The 14016-nt window shown below is 45.3% G+C and overlaps 1 protein-coding gene across 7 annotated transcripts in view; it reads left to right on the top strand.

Moving 5' to 3' along the window:
* PICALM (phosphatidylinositol binding clathrin assembly protein) overlaps window positions 1–14016 on the top strand; it is a 179472-nt gene that overhangs the window by 146847 nt on the left and 18609 nt on the right. For 4 of the 7 annotated variants that reach the window (XM_040340079.1, XM_040340080.1, XM_040340085.1 and 1 more), the window contains 3 exons: window positions 867–890; window positions 10312–10371; window positions 13556–13660. In XM_040340079.1, the coding sequence (XP_040196013.1) occupies window positions 867–890; window positions 10312–10371; window positions 13556–13660 (189 nt within the window). The remainder of the gene's footprint in view (window positions 1–866; window positions 891–10311; window positions 10372–13555; window positions 13661–14016) is intronic. The other 3 variants (XM_040340082.1, XM_040340086.1, XM_040340084.1) reach the window with 1 other exon arrangement.

Raw genomic sequence — 14016 nt, 5'->3', positions numbered from 1 at the left:
GATCAGATTATGTCATGGAAAACCCAGAAGAGCCACCAAGGCTCCACGGGCCAGAAAACCCTCCTTAACGTGTTTCACACCCCCCATCCAATGGGCATCTTCAGGAACGGATTGTTCCCCTGGTCACAGGACCAGCTCCATAAAGACGTGGCTTAATGAGTTTGGTGTGGAGAAACTAGAGTGGCCTGCACAGAGGCCTGACCACAATCCTAATAGATGATTTGTTAGATATATTCCTGATCTGATATATATTTATATATACAGTGGAACCTCGGATTACGAGCATTATCTGTTCTAGGAGAATGCTCGTAATCCCAAAGTACTCGCATATCAAAGCGAGTTTCCCCATTGAAGTCAATGAAAACGAACAAAATAATAATTTGTTCCGCATTGCCTTCAATGGCATGCAATACCGCATGTGGCCGGAGGTGGGGGGCACCAGAGAGCCTCCGAAATGGCCAGAAAGGCCAGAGGACAGCTCGGAAATACTCCATTCCTGAGATTTGCCGAGGTCAGCCGAGCTGTCCTCTGGCCTTTCCGTGCATTTCCGAACGGCTCAGCTCCGGCGCGCCCCACCTCAGGCAAAACACGGTACTGCACAGTGCTTTGGCCTGAATCATGCTCGTTTTGCGGGCCAACACTCGCAAAGCGAGTTAAGATTTTTCAAAATACAGTGCTCGTATTGCGTAACGCTCGTTAACCGCATTACTCACAATCCGAGGTTCCACTGTATTATCTAAATGCATGAGCTCAGTCTTTTTGTGTGCTAGTGAAATGTTGATGTGTGTGTACTGTTGTGTAAGTTTGTCTTCTAATCTTGTGTTATTGCATTGTATAACTGTTCGTCCCGATGAACAATGAAACAGAATGGCATGCATTTTCAACCCTACGTAAGTTGAACCAAACAATCCAAAAACTGCCTTCCTTGCTGTGAATTGGTATGCTTTGTATTAACCTTCGCTGTAGCGCGGGCACCTCACACTAATCATATTTTGATTGTGTGCTCAGATTGGATTCCTCCCCACTGCACTTTCCTTTCTCTCCTTACATACTTCACTAATGGCATGGGGTGTTGGCACCTGGTTACTATCGCTTACACAGCTACTCTCGCTCCTCTGCTAGGGTGTGGATTAATTTACTGAATGAACTTAAGACTTAAAGCGGAGGTTCACCCTAAAAACATGTATATAACATTACATTCTGCATACTTCCAACATTTACAGTATGCTGTTTGTTTTTTGCTGTAGTTTGTAGTTTGCTGTAAAAAAGCAATACGGTATGTATTGCTTTTTTCCACCCGACTTCCGGGTACTCACTCCAGGGGGAGTAGGCGTTCCTATGCAGAGGCGCAGTGTCATGTGGGACTTCGCCCAGAGGATTGACGTCTTGAGAAAAACTCCCCCAGCGGATAAGGCGCGTCACGAGTTTCCGAAAGTAGCCGAACTGTGAGTCGGCTCTATACGGCGCCTGCGCACCGACTAGAAGCCGTGTAGAGCTGACTGCGCAGGCGCCGTATAGAGCCGACTCGCCGTTCGGCTATTTTCGGAAACTTGTGACGCGCCTTTACCTGCCAAGGGGAAGTTTTTCTCAAGACGTCAATCTGGGCGAAGTCCCACATGACACTGCGCCTCTGCATAGGAACGCCTACTCCCGCGGGAGTGAGTACCCGGTAGGGTTGCCACCTCATCCCTTTAAAACCGAACACATATGAATTACACAGGTTCTGAGGCTAATTTAATGCAGGTAAGGCACCAAATGAGTCTAATTACCACCTTAATTAGCCACAGAACCTGTGTAATTAATATGTGTTCGGTTTTAAAGGGATGAGGTGGCAACCCTAGTACCCGAAAGCCAGGTGGAAAATGGCAATAATACGGTGTGTACAGCAAAAAAAAAAACAGCATACTGTAAATGTTGGAAGTATGCAGAATGTAATGTTGTATACATGTTTTTATGGTGAACCTCCACTTTAAGTGCCTGCTTCCAAAGGTATCTGTGGTGCCCTTTATTATATGCAACATTGTTACCCAATCCTTGTGTGCTGTAGGATGGATCCCGACACAAATGGAGTCTTGCTCTTTATTATGTGATACTAGACACACTAAAGCAGCCATTCTCAACCTGGGTTGCTAGGGGTACTTTGAGCTGTGCCTGTCGATGCCGCTTGTACTTTGAACCCATTTGGTGCCTGCCAATGCCACTTGGAGAAGCAAGCTGCGTGACCCCAGTGTTTATAAGTTGGGCATTCTTGCCACTGATGACTTAAGCAAGGTGCGATTTTTTTTTTTTCCCCACGGAATCCCAATTAAACTTTTTTTTTTTTTTTTTTAGCATCGGGTTTCATTAGGCCTGAAAATTCATTCAAGGGCGTAAAAAAGTTGTGAAAGGCTGCTCTAAAGTGTCAGCATGTTTTTATCTTTGTGAATGTGTTTTTTTTTAATCTCGGACACCCCCATACCCAATCACACAACATCATGTGATTGGTGCCACCCCCTGAAATTCGTCACAAATCTTAGGCGAGATCAAAACAGATGTTGACCACTTTTAAGGTCAGATTTGCTTGGCAACTTACTATCACAAAGCAGAGGGAGTTGTACTTACTGAGAAGTTCAGTTGAAGGTCAGACTTGGCTTCAGTCTTTATGAGCTTGGTCATTTGAGTATAGCAGGGAATGATGAGATGGCCTTTGTAATTGGGCTAATTGTTTAAAGCGGATGTGCCATGGGGAAAAAATATTAAAAGCCAGCAGCTACAAATACTGCAGCTGCTGACTTTTAATATTAGGACACTTACCTGTCCTGGAGTCCAGCACTGATCGCAGCAGAGCACGAGCGATCGCTCGTCTCTCTGCTGCTCCCCCCGCCATCCACGCTGAGGGAACCAGGAAGTGAAGCGCTGCGGCTTCACTGCCCGGTTCCCTACGGCGCATGCGCGAGTCGCGCTGCGCCCGCCGATTGGCTCACACGCTGTGTGCTGGGAGCCGAGTGTTCCCAGCACACAACGGGCGACAGACGGGAAGTCAGAAAAACCCGTCTTTTGCTCGTAGCGTGTGTCCGGAAGTGGGTGCAAATACCTGTCTTTAGACAGGTATCTGCACCCCCCTCCCCCCTGAAAGGTGTCAAATGTGACATCGGAGGGGGGGAGGGTTCCGATCAGCGGGACTCCACTTTAGGGTGGAGAACCGCTTTAAGCCAAGTGGTCTAGATTCAGATGATCCTGTGACCCGAGGAATCTGATTTACAAATATGACAGGATTCTTTGGTGTTCTTTTTTGGGCTCTCAAAAACAGTTACCATATTAACCACTTAAGCCCCGGACCAAAATGCAGCTAAAGGCCCAGGCCAGGTTTTGTGATTCGGCACTGCGTCGATTTAACAGACAATTGCGCGGTCGTGCGATGTGGCTCCCAAACAAAATGGACATCTTTTTTTTCCCCACAAATAGAGCTTTCTTTTGGTGGTATTTGATTACCTCTGCGGTTTTTATTTTTTTGCGCTATAAACAAAAATAGAGCGACAATTTTGAAAAAAATGCAATATTTTTTACTTTTTGCTATAATAAATATCCCCCAAAAATATATATAAAAAAAAATGTTTTCCTCAGTTTAGGCCGATACGTATTCAACCTATTTTTGGTAAAAAAAAAAATCGCAATAAGCGTTTATCGGTTGGTTTGCACAAAATTTATAGCGTTTACAAAATAGGGGATAGTTTTATTGCATTTTTTTTTATTATTACTAATGGCGGTGATCAGCTATTTTTTGTGACTGCGACATTATGGCAGACACTTCGCACAATTTTGACACATTTTTGGGACCATTGTCATTTTTACAGCAAAAAATGCATTGTTTATTGTGGAAGTGACAGTTGCAGTTTGGGAGTTAACCACAGGGGGCGCTGAAGGAGTTATGCTTCACCTAGTGTGTGTTTGCAACTGTAGGGGGGTGTGGCTGTAGGACTGACGTCATCGATCGAGTCTCCCTATAAAAGGGATCACTCGATCGATGCAGCCGCCACAGTGAAGCATGGGGAAGCCGTGTTGACATACGCCTCTCCCCGTTCTTCAGCTCCGGGGAGCGATCGCGACGTGGCGGCTATAAACGAATAGCCATGCCATCGTCCCGGAACGCTCCCCGCGGGAATCCGCACGCAGCGGGGGGGGTCCCGATCGGACCCCCGACCCGCACGCGGGTGGGGGGGGGTCCCCCGATCGGACCCCCGACCCGCGGAAAGGGCGGGGACGTATATATACGCCCATCTGCCTGTGCGTGCCATTCTGTGGACGTAAATAGGCGTGCGGCGGGCGTTAAGTGGTTAAACATAGCCATATGGTGTCTTCAGAAGGAGATTGTTGGGCCACGTTTGGAGACCCGCTAAGGATGAGCCTAAGGTTCAGGCTGATCTGAGCTTGGCCTAAACCCGCAAGAAGCTGTTACAAGACAGCAGGCTGCTATCCCAATCGGCTGCAGCCATGGAATTGACCACCTCACTGTTGCATGCAAAAAAGGAGGCCGAAGACATTGACCTAATTTGGCCATATTCAAAATTGTTAGTGTAGGAAATATATACTGTGTGGAATTGGAATAGGTACAGACTTGTTTGGTTTCTTGTCCTGTAAGTAAAATTTCCAGCTTATTGGAAAGTCTTCCCAGCAAGCTGGTCCTATCCTTCAAACTGCATTCACGCCTAGTAGAGATGGGCTTGTGATGTTCAGGATCCTAGTCCCAACCTACCTGCCCGATCCTGCCAGGAAGCCAACACTGTGCACCACTAATCACCGGCAGTGAGGCATTTCCCAATCTGTGCAGTGTCGGCTTCCTGTCGGGATCGGACAGGTGGGTTGGGACTAGGATCATGAAAACGCCCGAGCCCATTTCTAACGCCTAGTAAGCACCTATGTAAGGCGTGTTTGTGAAGCGTTTTGCAAGCACATGCCCATTCAAGCCAGGGCTGGACTGGGACAAAAATTTGGCCCTGGACTTCATCCAGACCGTCCCACTTTAATTCAATAAAATGCTATCCCCAACCACCCCCCCCCCCCCCCCCGAAAAATCACGCCCACCAAAAGGCCCCTACATCCATTATTGTATATCATGAGAGGGAGGGTTGAGGGAAAGGGGTTGAGTGTAAGAAAAAGAGAGTGAGTGTAAAAGAGAGGGGTGAGTGTAGGACCCCTTTTTACACTGAGGCGTTTTTAGGCACTTTTGGGTTAAAAATAGCGCCTGTAAAGCGACTGAAAAACGCTTCCGCTGCAGTCCCAGTGTGAAAGCCTGAGTGCTTTCACACTGGGGTGCTGCCAGGGCGTTAGAAAAAGTCCTCCAAGCAGCATCTCTGTTTTAAAAAAAACGGCCCACTGAGCCATCGGCCCACCGGGAAACTCCCTGTAGTCCCTATGGCCAGTCCATCCCTGATTCAAGCTCCTAGATGGGATGAGAAGCAGGAGGAGGTCAGTTGTTTAGGCATGAAAAAACGTGCCAGACCACGAAGTCTGTGGGACCAAAAATGCATGCTTCAAAAAAAAAAAAGCTTGTGTACTTTTTTTTTTTTTTTTTGAACATCAATCTTCGAGCACCTGAGTGTAGAGATGTAAACAGCCTGTAAGGAGAAGAATGAGATTCCTATTGCTGACAGTTGTCTTGTGTAGGCTTTGATGCAAAAATGCTCAGGTGTTTTTTTTTTTTTTTTATAAGCACTTGATTAGAGGCAGAGGCTCTAATAGGCTTCAAAATGGGGTGGGCTCGGGTGGTAGAGCATGCAAAACGAAGCCCATCCAGGTGCATTAATGTTCACTGTTGAAACACTGATCCTCTATACGGCAAATCGGAAGCGGGTGTGAAACCAGTTTTCAGACTGGCTGAAAAGAGAAGACTCCCGATTGGCTGCCGAGGACAAGGGAGGAAACTGAAGCTTCCGTGGAAAGCAGGGGAAGCCACCAGTGATGGGATAAGTGCTACTGACAAGGGGTAGGGGGGGGGGCATATTGTTTCCTGCCCCCCAAAACAACAAAAAAATCTCCACTGGTTAGTTGGAAATTGGGCAGACCTTTTTTCAAGTTATGTCTGCTAGAAGTCCAGGTACTAAACCCCGGACTCTGCATTCACTATATCTGGTCTCCCACAGTACACAGAACATGGAAATGCAATTATTTTAGTAAATCTAAACAGCTAAATACCTTTTCTCATCAGCAGTATATAGCAGACTTGTGACTTCTATCAGTGTCTGGTAAAGCTTGTAGGAGGCTGCATTGTTCTGATTGTCCTATGAGGCTGCAGACCCCTGACCCTCTGTCTAGACAGTGCTGATTGGCCCTGTGGTGATCACACTTTTTTTGTTGTTATTATTATTTAACTTAATCATCCCCTGTTCAGCCAAAAGATAAAAATAAATGGGCGGGGGCGGGTGGTGAGGAATATCTTTCACCTATTTTCTGGACTGGTTCTCAAGCCAATGCTCATTGAACCATAGTGGGTAAAGAGGTTTTCCTAATTCTGAAATCTCCTGCATGTTGATAGTTCATTGGCTTGCTTCCCCTCACTTGTCAAGAGCTTGAGTAGCTACTAGTCACATTTCTTTTCATGCAGATGTGATCTCCAAGCAATCGATGCCATGGCTGGGCTGGGCATACCTTGTGCTTTATTGCCATTATAGTGGATGTAAACCCAAATGTGTTATTAATTGTTTTGCTGGCACAGTGTAGAGCAGGGATCTTCAAACTACGGCCTTCCGGCTGTTGCGGAACTACAAGTCCCATGAGGCATTGTAAAACTCTGACATTCACAGACAGGATGGGAATTGTAGTTCCTGAACAACTGGAGGGCCGTAGTTTGTGGACCCCTGGTGTAGAGTATAAGATGTCATCTTTGCCCAGTCTTGTCACAAAGTTAATCCAGCTCTGAGCAATCCTCTTTTTCTTTTTCTTTTGTAAAGTGAGATAAAACCGACAAACAGAGAAATCTTTGTCGGATCCTCCCCTTGCTGTGAGTGACAGGTGATTTACATATCTCGTGCACTAGCCTGTGACAGGTGATTTACATATCTCGTGCACTAGCCTGTGACAGGTGATTTACATATCTCGTGCACTAGCCTGTGACAGGTGATTTACATATCTCGTGCACTAGCCTGTGACAGGTGATTTACATATCTTGTGCACTAGCCTGTGAGCAGGTGATTTACATATCAGGTGATTTACATATCTCGTGCACTAGCCTGTGACAGGTGATTTACATATCTTGTGCACTAGCCTGTGACAGGTGATTTACATATCTCGTGCACTAGCCTGTGACAGGTGATTTACATATCTTGTGCACTAGCCTGTGACAGGTGATTTGCATATCTCGTGCACTAGCCTGTGACAGGTGATTTGCATATCTCGTGCACTAGCCTGTGACGGGCACATCCTGTGTACAAGGTGAAAGCGTTCCAAACTGTATATGCCAGGAACACCAGCTTTGGATATGTAGTAGTGCTAGGTCCCCTGAGCTTGCACACCAAGCCATTTGGGTTTCCAGGGACGCTAAACTTGTGGTTTAGTAACATGCACGGTCTCCTGGGACACCTGTGATGGCAGTCTCAGGCAACTGGGCCCAGCCTAGGCCAGAAACCTGGAAGTGCGGCCTTGTTGTACAAAAAGCAAAATGGTGAGATATAGAATATTTTTTTTTAATTTATGGAAGAGGGAGGTGGGAAGGAAAGAGTAAGTTGAGTTTGTATAGATGATGATTAAAGAAGTTGTAAAGGAAATTTATTTTTGGCTAAAATTAATGTCTGCAAGGTAGACAGACGGAATAGTGTAATGATTCTGTTAAAAAATAAGTAAATACCTATTAAATTCCTTCATCTATATCACCTCCGGTGTTCTAGTTTCTGTTCTCTCATTCACTTCCTGGTTTGCGGCACTCGTTCATGTAAGAACTACATTTCCCAGTATGAATTGCGGCACGCCCAGTAATTCACACCTCCTTGAAGTCTCTAACACGTAGAGGGCGTAAGTAATGGCTGCGTCCAACAACTCATATCAGGACTGTGATACTGTGGCATACAATCTCAGGCTGGGTTCACACCGATACGGAGCAGCAGGGGTCCAGTGCGTCCCTGTTCTCCGTTTCAGGGACGAATCGGGGGGCGAATTTTTGCCTGTGCTTGGCCCTGAAATGGAGCCAAAGACGCACCGGAGGTGTGAATCCAGCCTAAGATTGTTTGCCACATCCAATTTGCATAGATGTGAACCCAGCCTGACACTTTTTTGATACTTTGTGGGAACCAGTGACACTAATACAGTGATCAGTGCTAAAAATATGCACTGTCACTGTACTAATGACACTGGCTGGGAAGAGGCAAACCTCTAGAGCAAGGATATGCAATTAGTGGTCCTCCTGCTGTTGCAGAACTGCAAGTCCCATGAGACATAACTAGACTCTGACAGCCACAAGCATGACACCGAGAGGCAGAAGCATGATGGGACTTGAAGTTTTGCAACAGCTGGAGGTCCGCTGATTGCATATCCCTGCTCTAGAGCGTACAAACGGTTACCTGTGTGCCTAGCCAGTGTTTGTGTGTTAACTGTGTTCTGCTTTTACTAGGGGAAGTAATGGATTCTAGTCCTTGCTTTGCAGGAAGACCGAATCCATTCCTTCCCCAGTCAGAACCAAGATATGCCTTTACATAGGCATATCTCCGTTCTCTGTGTATTGCCAATGATCTACGGGTGCCTGAAAACATCAATAGGTGGATTAAGGTATGGCGGCGTATTGGTGAGTCGGTGTAGCGTATTTATGCTACACCGCCGTAAGTCAGAGAGGCAAGTGCTGTATTCACAAAGCACTTGCCTCCTAAGTTACGGCGTCGTAGCGTAAATGGGCCGGCCTAAGCACGCCTAATTCGAATGTGAAACAGGGGGGCGTGTTTTATGTTAATAACTGGTGACCCGACGTGATTGACATTTTTAAGGAACGGCGCATGCGCCGTCCGTGGACATATCCCAGTGTGCATTGCTCCAAAGTACGCCGCAAGGACGTATTGGTTTCGACGTGAACGTTAATTACGTCCAGCCCCATTCACGGACGACTTACGCAAACGACATAAAATTTTCAAATTTCGACGCGGGAACGACGGCCATACTTAACATTGGCTAGGCCAGCTATTTGTTCGACTAACTTAAGCAAACGACGTAAAAAAATGCGCCGGGCGCACGTACGTTTCTAGCTCATTTGCATATTCTATGCCGAACTCAACGGAAGCGCCACCTAGCGGCCAGCGTAAATATGCACCCTAAGATACGACGGCGTAGGAGACTTACGCCGCTCGTATCTTAGCCTAATTTAAGCGTATCTGGTTTCCAGAATACGCTTAAATTTACGACGGCGTAGATTCAGAGTTACGACGGCATATTTACGGATACGCCGGCGTAACTGTATCTGAATCTAGCTACAAGTGCCTGGTACACGCATATTGGCTTCTGCTGTAAATTATCACAGCAGAGGAGAGGGCACTGGCAGCTGCACGAGCATGCTCGTCCCCCTGCAGGTGGATCTACGGAATTATGTATATATACTTGATCCGGTGAACAGCTGCTGCCTTGTATAAGAAAAAACCTGAAATAGGGCAGACAGCAAGCGGTTAACAGTCATTTTTTTGCCGTGTTTAAGAAAAAATAAACATGGGGGGGGGAATGAACTTATAATGCAGAGATGTACTGAATACTTTATTTTGTTTGTTTTTCCTGGATATGCGCTATAAGACAGACTGTCCCTTTAACTTGAGAATTTGGAGGAAATCAGCCTTTGGATGTATTGAGCTTTTGTTTTGTAAGAGAGGCTCTTGCTTGTAGTAGCCCACAATCCTGTACGGCTTTTTACAGTCGGTGACATAACTTTGTGTTCTGTACAAGCATAACATTGTTTTATAGAATGTGACCTTTCCCCGCAGCGAAGTCTTGGACTGCCGCTTTTCACACAGCGAGTCTTTGTATAATGTGTAACAAAAATCACTGGCAGTACATGCCGCCTGTAGGTTTCCTTCATAGATTGAGGTGCTGCAGCTTTTTTATTTTTTTTGGGTTGCAGGTGATTGGTTGGTTCTGCTTTTGTGTTTTGCTTTGGAAATATTAATTTATAAATGCTGGTGAGGACAGACTTTTTGGTGGACTTGCAGAAATATTTAATGGTGTTACCTCTAGGAATCCGGGTAGCCTGTTGCTTTGGATCAATCACACACACTTTGCCAATCTGCATGGCCATTGGTTTGACATACTGAATGCTTTCATGTATGATGGTTATGTGTAAAAACTGATCTGTCATTTTTCTTGTTACAACAGGCACCGCCAATCATGGCCTATCCAGCCACAACGCCTACAGGAATATCTGCATTTGGAATGGTAGGATGAGATTCCCGTTCAAACTTTTTGTTCATATTGCAGTGGTATCCTTTCATTTTACAATGAGTATTTTTTTTCTTCCACTTCACAATTATGTACCGTGTTGTCTTGGTCTATCACAGGGGTCTCCAAATGTTCTAAACAAAGGGCCAGATTAATGTCCTCCAGACTTTAAGGGGGCCGGACTGTGTCCATCAGGAGTACAAAATACCCCATTATTGGTGTCATTGGACCCCATTATTGGTGTCACTGGGAGGAATTTTGCCCCGTCGTTGGGACGAATTTTGCCCCGTCGTTGGGACGAATTTTGCCCCGTCGTTGGGACGAATTTTGCCCCGTCGTTGGGACGAATTTTGCCCCGTCGTTGGGACGAATTTTGCCCCGTCGTTGGGACGAATTTTGCCCCGTCGTTGGGACGAATTTTGCCCCGTCGTTGGGACGAATTTTGCCCCGTCGTTGGGACGAATTTTGCCCCGTCGTTGGGACGAATTTTGCCCCGTCGTTGGGACGAATTTTGCCCCGTCGTTGGGACGAATTTTGCCCCGTCGTTGGGACGAATTTTGCCCCGTCGTTGGGACGAATTTTGCCCCGTCGTTGGGACGGATTTTGCCCCGTCGTTGGGACGGATTTTGCCCCGTCGTTGGGACGGATTTTGCCCCGTCGTTGGGACGGATTTTGCCCCGTCGTTGGGACGGATTTTGCCCCGTCGTTGGGACGAATTTTGCCCCGTCGTTGGGACGAATTTTGCCCCGTCGTTGGGACGAATTTTGCCCCGTCGTTGGGACGAATTTTGCCCCGTCGTTGGGACGAATTTTGCCCCGTCGTTGGGACGAATTTTGCCCCGTCGTTGGGACGAATTTTGCCCCGTCATTGGTGCCAATAAATAAAAAGGCACCCCAAGGGCCGGATAAAATCAAGCAAAGGGCTACATCTGGCCCCCAGGCCGCAGTTTGGAGACCACTGGTCTATCACATAAAATACATTTACATTTTTGATGGTAACATGACAAAATGTATTTATAAAGCTCTGACCATTTACAGTGCTATGCACATTGTACATTTACATCAGTCTCTGCCATCAAGGAGCTTACAGTATAAGGTCCCCTAACTCTCATACATGCATACACATACGAGACCCAGTTTAGACCGGAGCCAATTAACCTTCAAGCATGTCTTTGGAGTGTGGGAGGAAATGGGAGTACAGAGGAAATCCATGCATGTGCGCTCCTCCACACCCCCCTGACAATCTGTGCTTTGATTGGACACGGCATACGTTTGGTAGCTGATTTCATGTTCGCTGAAGTCAGCTGTGGCCAATCACACACAGAGTTCTGTGTTTACAAAAACGCAAAACTCTGTTTACTGTGAACAGCGATCTGGCGGTTTCTTCTCCCTGCAAAGCAGGGAGAAAAAAAAACAGATGTAAAGGGAAAGCAGCACACATACACACAGTGGTTAGGCACAACGTTAACCCCTTGATTGCCCCTAGATGTTAACCCAGGGCTCGACAAATCCCGGGCACCAGGTCGCCATGGCGACTAGAAATGGTGTCCTGGCGACTTGGCTTGGAAGGTGGGCAAAAAAATATATATATTTTTTTTTTTTGTGAGCTGGTGCCATCTGGTGGTGAGCCGTTGGTAATAACTTGTAATACCACCAGATGTGTCAGCTGGCGCCATCTGGTGGTGGCCGTTGGTATTACAAGTTAGGCATTACAAGTTAAACAGCAATTCTAATGTAATTTTTCACTGCCATCTTCTTCCCTCTAATTAGAACCCCCAAACATTATATATATATTTTTTCCTAACACCCTAGAGAATAAAATGGCGATCGTTGCAATACTTTCTGTCACGCCGTATTTGCGCAGCGGTCTTACAAGCGCACTTTTTTTGGGAAAAAAATTACACTTTTTTTAATAAAATAAGACAACAGTAAAGTTATCCCCTTTTTTTTTAATATTATGAAAGATAATGTTACACCGAGTAAATTCATACCCAACATGTCACGCTTCAAAATTGCGTCCGCTCGTGGAATGCCGACAAACTTTTACCCTTTAAAATCTTCATAGGCGACGTTTAAAAAAAAATCTACAGGTTGCATGTTTTGAGTTACAGAGGAGGTCTAGGGCTAGAATTATTGCTCTCGCTCTACCAATCGCAGCGATACCTCACATGTGTGGTTTGAACACCGTTTACATATGCGGGCGCTGCTCACGTATGCGTTCGCTTCTGCGCGCAAGCTCGTCGGGACGGGGTGCGTTTTCTGGCTCCTAACTTTTTTAGCTGGCTCCTAGATTCCAAGCAAATTTGTCAAACCCTGTGTTAACCCCTTTCCAGCCAGGGTCCTTATTACAGTGATATAATGAGCTGATCACTATTGGTGTCACTATTAATGTCAGTGCACCTCCCAGATAGTGTCTGTTGGCACTAGTTTGTGTGCCACCCTATTGCAGTCACACTTTAGGTCTCTAATCACCGCCATTACCAGTATACAGTCAGTCTGTAGTAAATTCCAGTATATATACCATAGTTTGTAAACGCTATAACTTTTGCACAAACCAATTAATATATGCTTATTGTTTTTTTTCTTCCAAAGACGTAGCAGAATAAATTTTTTGCCTAAATTTAAGAAACTTTTTTTTATTATTTTTTTTTATAACAAAGTAGAAAATGTAGTGTTTTTTTTTTTAAACAAAATTGTCTTTTGTTTGTTCATATAATAAAAAAAAATAAAGAACAGTGGTGATCAAATACCACCAAAAGAATACTTTAGTTGTGTGATAAAATTGACATTTTGTGTTCAGTATTGCATGACTGCTCAATTGCCAGTTGTAGTAACAGTGCAGAATAGCTAAAAAATTCTCTGGTCATGAAGGGGAGAAAACCTTTGTTAGGTTTAGGGCCCTTTCACACAGGGCGGATCAGTAATGAGATGTGATTTGCCTGATGGTGTTCTACACCCATCTATTTTTTTTTTTTTTGCCAAAATGAATCGGGATATTGCAGTGACCTTACCAAAATACATCAGGAACCGACATTCATTCATTAGTTATGAATGAACATTTAGCTACTTTAATTAAAGGCGAGCATATGTTAAAACGTGATTAAGAATAAGCTTGGCAGAGATGGATCTGATATGTATGAAAAATATTTTTGTGTTCATTTTTTTTTTTTTTTTTTTCACAGCCTCCTCAGATGGGATCTGTACCAGTAATACAACAACAAGCATTAATATACAACCAACCTGTAATGAGACCACCTAATCCTTTTGGCCCTGTATCAGGAGCACAGGTAACGCAGACCATCCTAAAAGTCTACCTGCCAGCCATGTGCACACTCAGGCTATCGGCTCATTTGTAGCCAGAGATGTGTTAGGTGCCAAGCTTCGTAGTGCCAACAGTCACATGATGTAATCGACAAAATGGCCCCGAGGCGAATGAAAGCGTTTAAGTTTTATCGAGTTTTTCTGTGAAATGAATAAAATTCTCAAGCCATTGAAGGCTTTTCAGAAGGTTGTATTGTCCTTCTATATGTAGATATATATTTTATTCTTTTGACATGGCAGTAGCTTGGAAAAATGTTCCCTTCTATTCTGCATCTTTGTGTAAAGGATAATGCTCAAAACCCGAAACGGTGTCAGGCGAGGA

Source organism: Rana temporaria, chromosome 2, assembly GCF_905171775.1.
Source record: "Rana temporaria chromosome 2, aRanTem1.1, whole genome shotgun sequence".
NCBI classification, from domain to species: domain Eukaryota; kingdom Metazoa; phylum Chordata; class Amphibia; order Anura; family Ranidae; genus Rana; species Rana temporaria.
The sequence above is the reverse complement of the archived record's forward strand: the minus strand, read 5'-3'. Positions and strand labels throughout refer to the sequence as shown.